Below are 18,784 nucleotides of genomic sequence, written 5' to 3' on the forward strand. Positions count from 1 at the left end.
ACGTTCTTAAAAAGTAGCACTTACAGATAGTGCTTTCGATCGTCCCCTTTTGGCTTCAGACTTTGTTCTATTTGGCAGACAATGACTTGACTGAATTATACAGGCCGCTTCCCATCAGAACCACAGCAGCGCAAGGTACCAAGGCCAGGATGACATCATCCCTTAAGAAAGTCCAACTAATGCAGAAGGTTGCCTCAGCAGAGTGGATCACTGCAAGCATATAAAGTCTGTCCTCTATTACCTGAATTGCAATCCTAGGCAGTATTAAGTCAAGTTCAAAGTTTTAGTTAGTATGCATTTTGGTTATAGTTTATTGTAGCCATCGTTATATTTTTAGTTCTTGTCTTCAAGGCATTTTTTCCCAGATCTACTATATCTAGAACAATATCTGAAACTCAAGAAAGAAGACTAAGCTAACAGTTCTTCTGCTATGGCCCAAATGAGTAATCTAGTAAAAAGAATCTAAACTTTTTTGATAGAGAAGGGGCTGAGAATTCAGAGCCAATGCAAACCTCTTGCCATGCATGCAACATGCAATTAATTGATTACTGTCTTCAAGGTTTAAAAAAAACAATCAAAACCACAAACCCATTCCAAAAGATTTGAGACAAATATTTTTCCAAGAAGGGTCTGAAGAGAGATAATAAACCATACGTGGCAGATGTTAGTCACATTGCTTAATTGCAGGTGCTATGAAGCTGAGGATAGTCTGAGAACAGATAGTCTAAAGAACAGAACATTTAATGCATTTAACGATCCTGGCAAATCTGGAGGAATTCTTTTTAAAGCCAATGGCAGCTCTTCCAGAATAAGGGTAGAAGCCAAACGATGTTCTTCTAATCAGTGATCCAACTTACACCACTAAACTTTAGTACGTGTTTCAGATGGCCTTTTGACAATATATGTATGGTAAGACTAAATTTTCCTGGAGTTTGTTTTCTAAACTAAGGTTCCTTTAAATAGGATTTTGTGTAACTGTACAGGCCATATATTGTTTAATATTTTAATACATATCTGTTTAGAACAGTGGAGAGTGCATTTCTATCGAGTGTTTGAGGTTTATGTAATTACGATCCATAAATAAAATGCTGAGTTCAGAACTGTGCTATCAAAGAACTGTATCCTAGAAGAGAGCTGACCTATGAGAAAGCATACTCAAACTTATCAAGAGTCTTCATGCATTGAATAACTTATTTTATCAAAAGTAATTTAGATAATTCCCTTCAATGTTACGTTGCAAGGAAATGACATCGGAAAGTCCTTCTACAAATCGACTCAGAGATATGAACTATTGCAAAACTGTGTCAATATTTTCAAATGCACTACTAGAAATATTTACAAATTCTACAGAATATAAATATTCACTTACAGTCTTTGTTTATAACTGCATTAAACAAATAGCAGAAAGAACCTGAGCTTTGCTTTTGCATTGAATCAGATTCGGTCCCTCTCAACTGAGAACACATTTCCCACTACCCACCATTGGGATGAATGATCAAAACCCAATCCATGTGGTTAACAATAGATTAACAAAGTGCACTGCATTCAAAGACTAATAAAGACGACTATGCTGTTTTCCATTATTTTTCATGATTTGATGACATTGCACTCCTTAGGCTCCTATGTTTACTTAAACACATCATCAATCATGGTTTTGTGCTTCTTCAAGTACTATGCATAATACATGCTCTTTTTTCAGGAAAAAGTTACTGTTTCAATATCGAGACAAGATATTATGAACAAATTCTACTGTTTTACTTATAAAAAGGAATGTCTGAAAACATACCGCTTGTCCCACCTCCAGGTAGTTTGCATTAGAGAAAGCATCAAGCAGAGCAGCATTTAAAGCAGGAAAAGTCCAAGGCACCTGCTGAACTCCACAGCAGTCATTTCAGCAGCTAGACTGCGGTATCATTCAAGACACACCTATTTAACAAATACTGAGTTCAGAACTGTGAGGAAAAGAGGATTTTCCTGACGTGCTTTGACAGTAGAACTTTAGTTTTTAGTTTCTAAATACTTGGTCACCCCACAAGCTAGGTTTTTAAGTATTTCTCGTAAGAGAAGTGGGTAGAAGGCCTGCTGCTGTAGCTCCTCTTCATATAAACGATCCTTCTAGTTCAGAGATTGCCTACGTGATTAAGAAATTGTGGGCGTGAGTCCATAAAATAACTTGAGTACTATTATTCTTATCTGAGAAAGAGAAGCAACTGCTTAAAATCTCACTGTACTAATGACATATTGCCCATTTCAAAGTAATAATTTTTGCACTTCTGAATCGGTGACATGAAACATGATGCATTTATACTAACGGTGTTGGTTCCGCTAGCGTTATTTATTACATTAGATCATGTAATCTTTTTTTTGGGGGTGTAAGATGGGGAAACAGGTCATATGTTTATTTGTCTCTGGTTTGTGGCTTGCAGATACTTTCTGTTACCAACAACACAGAATGTGCGAAGCTACTGGAGGAAATCAAATGTGCACACTGCTCACCTCACGCTCAGAATCTATTCCACTCACCTGAGAAAGGGGAAACACCTGAAAGAGAACTAACTCTTCCCTACCTGTGCAAAGACTATTGTAAAGAATTCTATTATACTTGCAGAGGTCACATACCAGGTAAAACCTATAACAAACTACGGGGCTAAAGGATGTCTGTTTTGAAATGTTGATATTGCCTGAGTGGTCATAGATCCAGCTCTTTGCTGGGTAAATTCTCCATTGATATCCAGGAGATTTTGCTCAGGCAAAGACAGAATATCTCAGGGTCTTCACAGCAGATCTTACGTAGTGAGGTAAATATTTTGAGTACTTTTCGCCAGCCTCCTATTAAACTCTGTGAAACACAGGACTGTTTGTTGCCAAAGGTACCTGAAACTATTACCTTTGCTGAAATATTAGTCTGTTCATTCAAATAATGTAAGCAAGTAGTTGGCCATCCAAAAGGCTATTCTAAATGACAGATAGCTTTAAAACGCAAGTTATAAAGGATGTTGGCTGTTTGCTGTAGACTCTAAAAGCTGATGAGTAAAGTGGTTTTTTTGGTTTTGTCACCCTAGAAACTGATGTTCTTTCCAAAGAGTTTAAAGCCCATTGAAATCAAAGGGAGCTTTTGATAGACTTCTGTGATCTCTGTATCACTTCCAACATGCTGTTAACAGCCTAATTGTTAACTAACCTAACACTTCCTCAGTGTAGTCAGCAGAGTTAGCGGGACATAACCAAAACCAGAATTTGACCTGTGCTGTCTAAGGCAGTCACCAAATGTGTACTATCACTTGTAACTATATCAACAAAATAACCACAGAAAATGGTTCTTTTAGAAATACTGTCTTAATACACTACTGTATTAAATAACATCTTTGGTATTCTCAATAGTAAATTATTTATATGTTTAAGACTGTCATTTTTAAACTATGCTTTTTTTGCTGTCCAAACACTACTTATAAATAATGCCACACAGGAGAAAATAATTAAACTGGTTAAGATTTTTTTTTTCACTAGCAACACAGACTAGAAAATAGAGTTGATAATGATATGAAAAATGAATTTGTGAATAGTCATTTTTGACATATGAAACCAGCTTTGTAATATAATATAAACATATTTGAGTAAAGAGGATAGTTTAAGTGGATGAGATTTGGAGGAGGGTTTTTTAATTGCGTGCGTACAGTGTGTACTTGTTTTCTCTGAAGTCCCAAGAGTGCAAGGATTTTTTGCAGCGTTCTTTTATTGACTTGAGAAAACATTTTGAATTTACTTACTTTTTCCCTTTACTGTGGTTTAACATGTATCTCAACCCATTCAAATATGAAAATATTATTATTGTCTTTATAAACTAAGAGATGTTTCTAAGGCTTTCTTAAACCAGCTGTTTCTTGCTCTTTATCACATTCCCCAAAGCAAAGCAGAATAGATCACAGTTGCCAAGACTGCCTGCTGAACAGCGATAACAGATTAGATATTCTAAATGTTTGGCCCACAGAAGAAGTCAGCACGAAGACTTTTTTTGACATAAGTTTGTACCTAGTGCAAATGATTAGCATATTCTGCAGAGCAAGTCTCTCATAGTTGTTTTGTGAAATTCTATGTTTCTGAGGAAACAATTTGTTTAATTGGAAAAAGTGAAAGAGGGGAAAAGGGAAAAAGGAGAAGGAGGCAAAGGGAGAGAGAATGAGAAAGGACTGAGCAGCACAGGAGCTATAGCCACAGGAACCTCACTCCTCAGATCAACATATGTGGTGACGAATGACAAATTTATTTTTCTACAAAGTTTGTGTATATGTAAAACTGCTGAAGTGCATCAAGATGTCAAGTGCTTTTTGTGACCACCCAGGTTGCCTTGAAAGATAACCAGATGAAAGCATAACTTTAGCACTGGACAGAGCACTGTGCTTTGCAGGAAAAGAGCTTACATACTTTAGCGTCAGTTAAAATAAGATTTTTCCTACATCAATCAGATGCTAATAATCATTCTAAATACTTGTTCTGAAAGTGGGTTGTACTAACAAAAAGTTGTTGCATACTTATGTCCACCAACAGGGTTAATTTGGCAACTTGACTGGCACATGGGGTTGTTGAAACCTATACTAGTATTTCCTGAAGGTATTATTTAAGTAATATTCAGGTCCCTCTTTTTGAGTAGATGGCCCATAGGATTTTAATATAGTCGAACAGTCTTATACATTGTAAAAGGTAAATAATTAAAATAACAACTTATTTACGTTTTCTATTTTACTTGTGAGACCCGTATATCCATAACAATATTTATTGCAAATGAAAGAAAAAATAGAAAACGTGGAAGCTATGTTTTCAGTTCAGCCTGGGGGATTAAACGAAGAGTTGGAAGTTAACAGGCCCCCAAACCCAAGGTCTCTGGCAATGATTCACTGCGCATTTGTTAAAAAGTCAAATAATTACTCTTCCTCCATTAGGGAGTGCTAATTGTTTCTGAACACCAATACAAAGGAGTCTAAAGAAATTGCTGACTACAAAAATAATTTTATCCCTTAAAATAGTCCTGCACGAATGAAAAATATTATTAGAGATGTAAGACAGCAAGAGTCTTTTCTCGAATTGAAATTTTAGCAGCACATATTAACCAAGAAGATTGAGAAATTATACATCAGGTTTTTTGATGAGTTAGCTCCAGAAATTCATTTACTGTCCCATCTCTTTTTGCAAAGACAAAAACTCTAGCAGATTAACTGTTTCAAAGATAGCAGTTATGACTGTATCAGAACTTCTATTGACTTCTTTAGAAATATCCAAAGAAAAAGTGGACCCGATTCTTTATTCAAACAGAATAATAACAATAGCTGTTAAGATTGTATGGCTATGTCACCACAGGACAGTGCAATGTTTTACAAAGTCTATGTGATTGGAACTTCCCTGCTTCATCCCAGGTGACTGTTCTCATTATTTCTCATCTGATCTTTGCTGTGAGCCTCAGTTTAAGTGACTACTGATGGGGACACTGGAGTTAAGCGACTTAATGAAGTATCTTCAAACAATATGAATTTGAAGTTTTCCAAGGTCATAGAATCATTTAGGTTCGAGAAGACCTTTAAGATCATGGAGTCCAACCATTAACCTAACCCTGCCAAGTTCACCACTAAACCATCTCCCTAAGTGCCACATCTACATGTCTTAAATACCTCCAGGGATGGTGACTCAACCACTTCCCTGGGCAGTCTGCTCCAATGCTTGACAACCCTTTCAGTGAAGAAAGTTTTCCTAATATCCAATCTAAACCTCCCCTGGTGCAACCTGAGGCCATTTCCTCTTGTTCTATCACTTCCTACTTGCGAGAAGAGACTGACATCCACTTTGCTACCACTTCCTTTCAGGTAGTTGTAAAGAGCACTAAGGTCTCTCCTCAGCCTCCTTTTCTCCAGGCTAAACAACCCCAGTTCCCTCAGCCTCTCCTCATAAGACTTGTGCTCCAGACTCTTCAACAGCTTTGCAGCCCTTCTTTGGACACACTCCAGCACCTCAATGTCTTTCTTGTAGTGAGGGGCCCAAAACTGAACACTGTATTTGAGATGCAGCCTCACCAGTGGCAAGTACAGGAGGACGATCACTTCCCTAGTCCTGCTGGCCACACTATTTCTGATAAAAGCCAACTGGTCTTACTATTAAAGACTGAGGCAAAGAAGGCATTAAGTACTTCAACCTTCTCCTTATCCTTTGTCACTATGTTTCCCCCTGCATCCAATAAAGGATGGAGATTCTCCTTAGCCCTCCCTTTGATGCTAATGTATTTACAGAAACATTTTTGGTCTCTTCATGGCAGTAGACAGATTAAATTCTAGTTGGGCTTTGGCCCTTCTCATTTTCTTCGCGCATAACCTCACAACATCCCTGTAGTCCCCTTGAGTTGCCTGTCCGTTCTTCCAAAGGTTTACTGGACTCTTTTGCCCTTCAGGAGTGCCTCCCAAGGCACTCTCTCAAGAAGGCTCCTGAATAGGCCAAAGTCTGCCCTCCAGAAGTCCAAGGTGGCAGTTCTGCTAACCTCCCTCCTTCTCTGAGAATCAAAGGAGAATCATATAATTTCATGATTGCTGTGCCCAAGATGGCCTTCAACCATCACATCACTCAGAAGTCCTTCTCTGCTTGCAAACAACAGGTCCAGTGGGACACCCTCCCCAGTTGGCTCACTCACCATCTGTGTCAGGAAGTTATCTTCCACACAGTCCAGGAACTTCCTACACCGTTTCCTCTCTGCTGTATTGTAATTCCAGGAGACATCTGGTAAGTTGAAGTCCCCCAAGAGAACAAAGGCTAGTGATTGTGAGACTTCGCTCAGCTACTTACAGGATATTTAGTCTGCCTTTTCATCCTGGTTGGGTAGTCTATAACAGTCTCCCACCACGATATCTGCCTTGTTGGCTTTCCTCCTTATTCTTAACCATAAACACTCAACCCTATTGTCACCATCATCAAAACACTCCCTAACACACAGGGCTACCCCACTGCCTCTCCTTCCTTGCCTATCCCTTCTGAAGAGTTTATAACCATCCATTGCAGCACTCCAGTTCTGCAAGTTATCCCACCATGTTTCCATGACTGCAACTATATCACAGTTTTCCTGCTGCATAATGGCTTCCAGCTCCTCCTGTTCGTTTCCCATGCTGTGTGCATTGGTGTAGATGCACTTCAGTTGGGCTACTGATCTCACCACCTTTGTGGGGGCAGAAGCCCTAATTCTCAAGTGAAACCAATGTGACCATTCTCAGGTGCTTCTGTGGTTTCTAACACATCAATAACCCTTGCATCTTTGCTGCCGCATGGATCTCCATCCCCTACTTCCACTGAGGTGGCAGACTGAAGGGCCTCACTAGCAGACCATCCTTCAAACATTGGTGTGCTGCCCCCAGGCTTATCTCTAGTGAGCCTGATTTTAGCCCTTTCCCCTTCAAGTCTAGTTTAAAGCTCTTTCAGTGAGCCCTGCTAACTCCTGTGCAAAGATCCTTTTTCCTCCTTTGAGACAGGTGTACCCGTCTGTCGCCAGCAGGCCTGGTGTTATGTAGACCGACCCATGATCAAAAAACCCAAAATTCTGCCAGTGACATCAGGCTCGGAGCCAGGTATTGATCTTCTGGCTCTTCCTGTTTCTTCCCTCATCATTCCCTGCAACTGGAAGGACAGAGCAGAACACTACTTGTGCTCCTGATCCCTTAACCAGTCGTCCCAAGGCCCTAAAGTCTCTCTTGATTGCCCTCAGACTTCTTGTTGCAACTTCATCGCTTCCTACCTAAAAATCAATAATGGATAGTGATCTGAGGGCCGTACCAGGGTAGGAAGCTTCTTCTTCATATCTTTAACCAGGGCCCCAGGGAGGCAGCAGACTTCCCTAAGAAGTGGAGCTGGTCTGACAATGACCTGTCTTTTTTTCTTTATGGAAGTGATCTTGATGCAAGGCATAGGCCAATTTAACCACAGTGACACCTCCAAGCTCGATGAACCATCATTCTCATTATTGTTCGGTTCCGCTCACAGAGCTGCATACTTATGCAATAGGCACCTGGGAGGGTGGAGTAGTCACAGAGGAGACATGCCTGCTGTGCTGGGCAGGAACTTGTTGCCATTCTCCCCTATTCCTTAGGTCAGCACGTTCAGCCAGGTAAAGAGAGGATAGGGAATCCTCCATATCATGTGCCCTGTCTGCCTGTTGGGCCTGTCCTGGGGATGGTAGAGAAGATAGTCTAATATTTATTGTTAATATGACTAGTAAAGAAAAGCATGGCTGATTCTCCCTTTAGGCATGATCAGAAACGTGATCCACGCCAGTTGAAGAGACATATTCTAAGAAACAAACCTATACTACAGCCATAGTGCACTCTGCCATCCAAAGATATTGGACGGATTTTGAACTACGTGCTCACCATTATTTTTGTTTGAAGAAATTGGCTCCAGATAATCTTGGGGAATTCAGATGCAGGCCCAAACCTGAATCCAGGCATTACCAGAAGAAATGCTTGATATGAAATTTTGAACTCCAAACAGGGGCACCCCAGCCCAAAACGCTGGAAATCTAAGAAATTCTGCAACATACACAACACTTCCAGAAGTTCTAACGTAGTCAACTAATAGTCACAGTCAACAGAGTCAACCTGCAGAAAAATAGTAGTAGCTCATAATGTTGCCACTGCTTACAAAAGCATCAAGGGGATTAACCCTGGCACTGCCTGTGTGCTCATACATGCAATGTGTGAGTATGAGAAGGGAGCCACTAGTCACTTGAAAACCAGTAGGAAGCGATGTGAACTACCACTGAACTTAATACATTTTGAAAGAGTTAATCTGGAATCACCTCTTTGATTTAGTTTTCACTGAGAGTTGAGAAGACAGAGGAGAATGTGTTTTTTGTGAACAAATTCACATCTCGCTGTCAAAAGTGCAAATCAGAAAAAAACAACAACAAAGAGGAAAATGTTTCTTTTACACAATACTGAACTGTGTGCTCAAAGTCAGTAATAGCAGGAATAAGGCAGGTGAGCCTGATTTCCAGATGCTCTCTAAGCCAGTGTAGGTCTACTCAGATGAGTGGATGATATTCAATCCTGTGTGCAGTGCAAACAAGGAAGGGAATGAATAGGAACTTGACTTGCTGTAAAGACTGGGACAGATGCTACCACAACATTTGAGTTGTGTATCAAAGAGAAGAGGCAGGAGGATGGCTAAGCAGGGAATGCAGCGATGTGGAGTTTGGTGAAGGTAGGATAGGAAGGAAGATACAGTGTGAGGAATAACTGACCGCAAATACGAGTGGAGAGAAGAGGTGAGGATCAGCTGAGAGCAGAAGTTTTCCTTTGAAAAGGCTTGAAATCATGCAACTTATTCCCATAGTTTTTCATCAAGGCGAACACAGAAAGCCTTCACTGTAACTGCGTTAACTGAGAAGTCTGTAGTTCCATTCTTGCTTGCAATACAAAGTTTTAAAAGGACAGAAATGTAAACCTGTGCAAAATCTGACACATACAACACTTCAACTTTATGTGTAATCTTCCATCTTCCTTTGTGCTTTCAGTTTTCTTTGTCAACATGGGCACTGCTCTGTCAACACGTACACAACCAGTAGGAAATTTGTAATTATATGTATGAGCCTTTTAAATAAAGCAGTAAGTACAGAAATTCACACAGGACCAAATGTTGCAGTCCTTATCAGGCGTAGTTGTCACAGAGGACAGTGACAGAGCTGTATTTGAATAAATTCAGGCTGAGCAAAATGATCTTTTTTTTTTTTCTCCGAATGATTCAAGTGCTTAGGGGCACTTGTCAGGGACCATTCTTCTTGTACAAACACTGAACAAAATGCAAACTCTACACGAAAGACCTTACAATCTAAGCATGATAAAGAAAACATTAAACGGCTACAAGCAGATGGGAAAGTAGAAGGAAATGTTTTTCTGACTGTCTTTAGTGTATTTGCTAGTATGTTGAATCTAGCATATATAACACTTTTTTTTTTTTAAATTACCGTGCTTTTTATGGAACAAAATTCCACCCCTAATATACAGGTGAAACTGTGTTTACAAAGGTTACACTCCTTCCAGTAATGCAACATGTAGCAATTAACTGACTGATTTTCATAGTTTAATTCACATCCCATTTTTTACGAGCATTTCTAAGGAAAAGAGAACATAAGCCTTATTCTTTGTTGGAACCTGCTGATGGGTTTGCTAAATAGCAAAAGGCAACTGCAGTGCAACACGTACTTAAGTGCATGATAAAATATTTCATAAGAAAGAAAGATTAGTCTTAACTATAAGAAAAGGCATTGTATAAGGCATTAGTCAAGTGAGTTTGCATCTGATTGTTATTTGAAATGAACATGTACCCAGTAAACAATACGATCAAAATATGCTCTCAGTTTTTCTGACTAAGATTACGCTCAAGCCAAGAGTAGTTTTATCTTTAGTAAGTAGTTGATGGTATACTTGGAAAATTCTAGAAATTCTTAGAAATTGTACACCTCTAATTTGCTATTGCGTTTTCTTCAGTGACCCACTGAGTCTAAAGAAATAAAATATTAAAGACAAAACCGTGTATTCTTAAGTCAAATAATCCAACAGCAAGATTTTAGATTACCTTTGATTTTGGCATTGTAGCTACAAGCCTTGGAATACTACTCTGTGATTATATCAGAGTTCCTCTTCAGTCATTCCACTTGAAATTATATCTCCCATTTTCTCCAAATAACTGCTATAAATTAAAACCAGCTCCTCAGAGATGATATTTACTAAAGCTCCAAATCGTGGTAATTAAACTTTTACACCACAACACACTACCATGTGTTTCCAGATATTATTTTATAGAAACCAAAGGCAGGCTTTGTCATGCTATTTTTCCAATATTTTTGAAGGAAGATGCATATGAAAAGAAGTATAGTTGGGTGGGAAAGGCTTTCCACTCCACAAAAATTCCAGGATCTAAAAAATTTTCCTATTCCGCATAAGGAAGAAATTGAACTCTTTTGAAATTTTCCATGAAGAAAGCCACAGAGAGACCACCCCAGGATAGCTAATAAAGTCGTCGTTAGGACATTTACTTGGGAAATGGGAGATTTAGGGTCAAACTCTTGCCTGACAGATGAGGGGCATTGACCTGAATATTCCTCTTCCTAACAAAACAGTCTAATTACAAGACATTGGAGTATAGTGAGATGAGGTTTGCTGTCTGATTCTCTCTTTTTCATTTAGACGGGAAGTTTGAGTTTGGACCAGAAACATCATGTTAAGTAAAATGTTGTCAAAACTGATAGTTTCTGAAAAGGCTTTGCTTTTAAGAAATCGGCATTTTCCAGTGAAACGCAGCTGCCCCTGATCAGCTCTTACTGTACGTTGTAAGCCAGAGGTTTTATGGACAAGAACTATGGATTTATTATTCACAAGTGGTAAAGCCATGCATAAAGTAGGCCTCTAATTCCAATTAAGTGCTAATTTTGTGTATCCTGTGAGTTATGTCCTGGACCATGGTACACCCTAACACAGTATGCCAATAATGCAAAGGAGAATGAAGGTAACTTAAGACATATCTTAATGTCTGTTTTAGTAAAATAGTACATGTGTAACTAGCCAAATTCTATCTTCTTAGATTTAGTACTGATTAAAAATTGGACAGAAGTGACTAGAAATAGGTTTGTGGACAGAAATAGATATTTTTGCTGTCATTAAACATAGTGTAATATCAGTAGTGGCAGGGGTTTTCCTCAAAGGCTCTCATTTTACCAACTTCTGGTTTCCCTGGGTCTTTAAACTCCTTCCCATTTTAACCTAAAACCTAAAGACCACCTTTCATCCAAGCCAGCTTAAAGCCAGCTCCAGTGCAGCACGAGACATATCCCCCTGTTCAGGGGATGGGGACTGAGGAAGTAGACCTCATGGTGGGACACTGTGCTCATCCACTTTGATGCCAGGATTCAACCAGAGGCCAACTGCATGTCAACATGGTGCAATTTTCAGCAGTGCTTCTCACTTTCTGAGACAACTAATTATTTACCTCTCTGACTGATGTCCTTCACTGCCAGCATTCCACAAAGCCTTTACTGCATGTCTTTTACCGAAGTCTTTACTGATATTTTTACTACAACAAGCCACTTAAAAAAAAAAAAAGTCAAATGAAAGCCACTCAAGCTATTTTACAGCAGATACTACACTTGATTAATAGGGTTAAAGTCAGGGAAAAGCGTATCACGGCCTCAACTCTGAACTTTGCCTCTTAGTTTTTTAATGAGCAAAGTGTAGTGTCATTTTGAATGAATTGGTATTTTTATTTAGGCACATTGTAAATAAGTTTAATACAAATACAGATGAATAAACTATAAAAGGTAATATTCAGTTTGTATTTATTCAGAGCAGGCCTTTTTTGCACTTTGTTTAAAATGACTTCTTTTTCCACTCAGTATATAATCTGTTTAAGGATTAGTTTGATGGCACAGAATTGCAGACATGACAACGCACTAAATATTTGTATGCTCTTTTGCATTTTTAAGGTTTTCTCCAAACTACAGCTGATGAGTTTTGCTTTTACTATGCAAGAAAAGATGGTGGTGTATGCTTTCCAGATTTTCCAAGAAAACAAGTGCGAGGGCCAGCTTCTAACTCCCTGGACCACATGGAAGAATATGACAAAGAGGAAGAGATCAGCAGGTTCATAAAGATAAATGCTGTTTAATCTGAAAAAAAAAAACTAGCAAAGCCTGTGGTTTTCACAGTGAAACAGCTCAGTGTGTGCTTATGCACAGCAGCTGTGTTTTCCAGATGTTACTTTCTTTTGCTGCTGCTGGTGTACGTCAAAAGAGAAAGTTACATTAGCTTCAATGTTTCAGTACCATTTGATATTCGTGTTGCTGAAAAGGTGTTAGAATCCTGGTTTGATCCACCCTGTGGATCTTGGTTATGGTCCACCCTGTGGATCATACATAGTTCTAGGAAGTCATTTCTACCTGAATTTAATATTACTAAGCAACTACAATAAGTTTATTAGTAAAATATTTATTTCATGGCTTTAAATTTATTTCATTCATGTATTTTTCATTGTGAAAATAATTAAATTAGATTGTCCCATCGTAAGTCATTACTCCTAAATGGGTTTAGAAGCCAGATTTTGTCGAATTGCTGGAATTTACTGTGTTTATTGTACAGTAGAAATTCTGTATTTATAAATGTTTTTCTCTTTCCTGTATCAATTTTTTTCTCTCCTACTCCTCTACATCTCAGATCTAAGATGAATTAATTTTCTCTTTCTCGTATACAAACCAAATTTTGCTCAAATTGATCTTCAGTATTATCTCCTTGCATATATTCAAGGAAAAAAATTATCCTGGATTGTGTAACTGTTTTTAGTATCACTGTAGAACAATCATTTTATCTTTTAGGGACATTGTTGTGTCATGGGTATGAGAAAAAAGAAATTTCTCACTATTTTAAAATTTTTTTTTAGAAAACACAAGCACAACTGCTTCTGTATTCAGGAGGTTGTGAGTGGACTAAGGCAGCCTGTTGGAGCAGTACATTGTGGGGACGGATCTCATCGCCTCTTTATTCTTGAGAAAGAAGGATATGTGAAGATTTTCAGCCCTGAAGGAGACATACTCAAGGAACCTTTTTTGGATATACACAAGCTTGTTCAAAGTGGAATAAAGGTTGGATTTTTTACTTATCTCTATCTGTTTATATTTTAGCCTGTATATGGAGATAGAGAGAAGAAACGTTTTTCAGAAATTATTTTAATTTAAATCATAAAAAAGAAGAGTAAGGAAAACAGACACTATGGTTCTATCTGGCAAAGAAGTGAAAACTTCCTTGTTTCAGGAAGGGAAAACATAGCATCTTATAGCTGTCATCACATTTTTCTCTTTGCCTTCATTTTTTTCTCACTTTAAATTCAGAAGAAACTATCCAACACCAGCATCCCATTGCATTATCTTTGTATTTTCATTCTTTGGGCTCACTTCCATCCCACTGAATTCAGCCGAGTTTTGCTGTGATTCCAGTGGGAGCGGGTTCGGCTCAGGGCCTCCCCTGACCCATGGGTGCTCAGCAATGCCCCAGGAGCTGGACACAGAAGGGGGACTGGAAGTGCTCAGGGAGCCCCGGGAGAGGGGCAGTGGTGCTCACTCCCTCTTGGCTCAACCTTAGATGTGGCACAAGCTGCCCTTGGTGGGAGGCTGCTTTAAAATGGCATGTATTGGAGATGCGTGTAAAAAGTGACGACCCTCTGAATTCAGATGGGTGGGTGGGTTGGTGCAACAGCTTTCATCGTGTTTAATGGGTAAAGACTTTCATGGTCAGGGAGTCAATGGTGAATGGGCAATGATGGGCATACATACGGGGGTGGAGAAAAGAAATTACATTTAGGTATGGGGTAAGTACTACTGGAAACCTCCTAAGTCTATTGGGGGATATTTTACTTTGGAAATGTCATAAGTGTTGTTCCATGTTGATTTCTTGTTGCATTTTAGAGTGGTAATGCAAGTAAAATCCAGATATATAAATTTACATGGCAAATTTAAATTGTAATCAAGTTTTGCCTAGAACAGTCAGGACTGTATATCATAAAGCCTTTATGGATGAAAGATATATTGACATATTCTTGACAGAGTAATCTTAAATAATAATTGTGACAAAGTATATTGATTTAAAATGCATAGCACGTGGTAACTAATCATTTTGTGTTTCAGCTGTAAGGGCAATAAGCCACTTTAAGATGATATTTTCTGAGAGGACATCTCAGAGGTTTTTGGTTTATGATGAAAGAGAGAGAGAGCTGAAATATATGACAATTCTTTGTCAGGAAAAGAACCAATTTATATGATTCTGTGACTTGCTGAACACTCCTCTTGCTGCCTCTGTAGGTAACCATTATGTTCAAGATACCAAAACAGAAAAGACATATCAGGGTTGGTTTTGAACAGCAATATAAGGCTATTTCTTATTTCTTAACTGAAGATTCTGATAGTTTGTACTTGTGTAAATCTGACACTGAAACTTTCTACAAAACCGCTACTGGTCCCAAACAAACCTTCCTCGAGGGAACTTCTACAGCTGGAACTTAGAGGCAAGGCTAAATGGAAAACTGATTTTCCATGCTTCTGAATAGGCAATAGCCTGGTTAATAGGACTCTCAACAGCTACCCTCAGATTCAGATTCAACTTTCAGTTCTGTTTTAAATCAGTGACCTGATCTTTTTAGTCTTTTCTACCCTCACCATCATATAATACTTTAAACTCTGTTTCAATGATAATATTTTGTGAAAATAATTTGATGTTCTCTAAGCTAGAATGTCTAATTCAGTTCCCTGAGATAACAGTTCAGTGACTGAGGATAATTGTATTGCAGTGTTTAATGCAGGCTGGCAAGAACGGAGGCTTTATGCACTTCACAGGTAAGGAGAAAGGGAATGTGCCCAGAAGCAATACTGCAGCTCTTAAACAGAAAGGGGAAAGTACAAGAGTTTGAGGAATGAGTATGTGATATAAAATAATAAATAAATAGAATAAAACAAAACCCACATAATGCAAATGGTTATTTTAAAACAAGGGTTCTTAAACATTTTTATGTTTATCCCCTGCAGTCTGATTTTTATAATAATTGTCCATGGCCCTTTACATATAAGGATGCAAGATCACTGGGACAACTTTCCATTAAAATACTACTTGAAGGGTATTTGATTTTACTTACCTGTTATACACTTTAAAGCTAGAACTCAGTAATGGAGAATACTATGATGATAGACAATTTTCCAGCAGACAGTGCAGAAAGTGTACAGCCAGCAACTAAAAAAATCAAACTATTTAAAACCCTGCATCCACAAGCAAAGTGTGAGAAACACTGAATGTGTCCTCTCTGCCTACTCAAGAAATACTTGTAGTGCAAGGTAGGTGAATTTGTATGGATACATTTTGCTCAACGTGCCTGAGTCTTCTCACGTGGTGATGTAAGTGAAAAAGTAAAATGAAATCAATGAATTTTTAGTTGTCCCTAATCAAACTTAGGCCCATATGTTCCAGCAAAGTGTTTTGCCAAGGTAACATGTTGCCTTTTTCGAGTTCTCTGTTCATTTACACAGAGTAACACAAATATCTAGTCAATTCCTGTATGACAGCATCCATATAATGTTATTCTTGAATTAATATAGAGACTCTTCATTGAAGTAAACAGAAACTGTTCACCTTTTTTCCAACCTTGGAGCAACGGTAGCAAGAAAAGGCAAATGATTCTTTTTCCCTAAAAATAAGTGTGAAAATATTCTCATTTATAGCCAACTGTCTGAAAATAGTTTCTGTTAATTTTTTGTCTGTATCTGAAATACGAACAAATACTTACCTCTAGTGACAATAGTAAAAATATTTTTTCAAACTTTTATAGGTATATGTTGTATCCAGTAAATAATGATAATAATAATACTGATGATTATGCAGCTGTGGCTGAATGAGAGGTAATTTAAATTGATACCTCTGAGATATTTTTAATGTTGATAAATGGAGTAAAATAGTGGTGGTTGATTTTCTCTTCTTTTTGTAAAGAGGAAATTTAGGAGTGCTAAAATCGTTACATTGTCACAAAGCAGCAGATCTGCTGCATGACAATTTTCCAATGAATATACTTAAAACTATCTTGAAGCTGATATAACTGAGAAACAAAAATGACATATTTCCTTCATAAAACTAGTCCTGGGCTTTAGTTCTGATCTCAGTAACATCATTGTGCTCATCACAGTACTGGCAGTCAGATAAGGAGAAAACAATATACAGAAACAGAGGAAGAAAGGTGACTGCATTGTATAGCAGTCAGCCATGATACCCTCCTAAAAAGATGCCGTTTTGTTCCTCTAAGGGAACCAATGGTCTGTGTGTTGATTAAATGTATCTGGAGTCCCTAACGTTGCTGTGAGTGAGCTTGCAGGGCTTCTTCACTGGCCCTACTAACCTAAGCACACAGGATTATCTGGAGTTGCTTCTTGTCGGTCAGTCCTGAGAAGGTCTGTGGATATAAATGAAAATTAAGTAAGAAAGAGTGGTATAACATGATGCTTATGTTTTATTGGTCCATTGGCTTTTAATGTTCATTGAAATCATTGAGGTCTCTGCTTGAAAATTGTTGCTGCAGTAAAATCTACTGACAGCTATGTGATTTAATCTTAAGGAGTTCAAATGAAAGAGAAGTGATAATTTTTGTATGCTGCCAGTATCTCAGAAGGAATTAGCACAAGTACGTAGAGATATTTCATAGCAGAGAGATGCCATGAATGGATGATGGTAGCTTGTGCTTCCTGGAGGCCCTACAAGAGAAAATGAGATGCAGGATTCCTGAAGATTAAAAAAAAAAAAAAAAGCTCTGAAGAGCTTAAGAAACAATTTTTCTCTGCACATCTCCCAGTTTCTAATCCTCTTTGACAGCACAGTTTTCAGGAATGTTTTTTTAATCTTCTATTTTTCAACTTAGTTGTTGGAAGCCATGAATGGATCTTAATGAAGAAGTTGCTAATTCTACATCTGTGGCCCTCTCCAATGTATTTTGTCCAATACTGGTCACATAAGTATTGTAGTATTTGTGGATGGATTGGGCAATTGGCCAAGTCCCTCCTGTCACCCTTAGCCTTTTCTTCCTCATCTCAAGAATGTGGTGAAAAGAAGGAAGCTGCGCACCTCAGTCTTGTCCCAAGGTTGAATAAGGACATGAGACACGCACCTCTAATTCTTATCTAGGACGTGCACCTGGGCTCAACTATTTGGGAATATATAGCCCAGTGTAGTGGAGAAAATACTGGTTCCTTCACCTGTGCCCAATTAATACTACAAAGTACCCTGAGTATGTAGCATGTACATAGAAGAAAAGAATAAGCATTTACCAGGAAAAAACCCTAAAAGTCTGCTTCCCTGCTCTGGTGATTTACTGCTCCATTATGTTGTGGTGAAGAGGGCTGTTAGTTACAGAGTAACGTTTTACAGTTGTTTCTTCAAAGTTATGTAGCAAAAACAATTTTAAAATTAAAATATTATTTTTTTCTTTTGAACTTATTTTCACTACCATTATTTTCTTTTTGTTTGAAACTATTGCCAAGTAGAAGAGAGGCAGAAAGTTTGAATGAGAAGCTACTGAGCTAATAATGGTAATACTTTGATTTCACTGACGTTTAAGGAGATCTTAATCGATTATCAAGAAAAAATAGTCCTGACGTATCTGAATCATTGTCAAAGAGTCAGGCAAAATAATTAAATGCTTTAAAAGCATCAGGCAAATATGATTTTATCCCATAATGCACTCAGGAGAAAAAGAAAAGGATAAAAACATTCTAAATACTGGAATTTAATGATTTCTTGAGATGTATCAGTGCTGAATATGTTATTATTATAAGATCAGTCACCTTGTACTCAAGATTGTATCTAACTTACAGAAAAATGCTGAATGCTCTAGCAGTTCTCCAGATTTCCTTACTCTTGTGGCTGTATTTTTATCTTACTAGCTATATTATTTCCTAAGATTTGGAAACCTTTATATTAGTAGCAGCCGCCATAAAATGTAGCACAACATAGCAAACAACATCAATTTTCACTCACTCTCTTGTCTCCTGACTCAGATAACATAAAATAACTCTAAAATATATTTGTCTAAAATGTATTGTTTGGAAGGGAAGGCATCGAGGTATGATTTGGCAACAAGAAAAAAGGAAGAGCCTACCACTTGTCTTGGGAGTTAAATGCTATAATCACCTTTCAACATAATTTCTGAAAATCTAAGAGGCTCTAGGACTGCAACTGTTAGTCTTTAAGTT

The 18,784-nt window shown here is 38.0% G+C and overlaps 1 protein-coding gene across 1 annotated transcript in view; it reads left to right on the plus strand.

The window, feature by feature from the left end:
• The window catches only part of HHIP (hedgehog interacting protein), a 73,646-nt gene that overhangs the window by 4,909 nt on the left and 49,953 nt on the right, over positions 1-18,784 (plus strand). The window contains exons 2-4 of the mRNA XM_086611971.1: positions 2,427-2,622; positions 12,500-12,656; positions 13,450-13,651. Of these exons, the coding sequence (XP_086468097.1) occupies positions 2,427-2,622; positions 12,500-12,656; positions 13,450-13,651 (555 nt within the window). The remainder of the gene's footprint in view (positions 1-2,426; positions 2,623-12,499; positions 12,657-13,449; positions 13,652-18,784) is intronic.

Source organism: Tauraco erythrolophus, chromosome 5, assembly GCF_009769465.1.
Source record: "Tauraco erythrolophus isolate bTauEry1 chromosome 5, bTauEry1.pri, whole genome shotgun sequence".
Lineage (NCBI taxonomy): Eukaryota > Metazoa > Chordata > Aves > Musophagiformes > Musophagidae > Tauraco > Tauraco erythrolophus.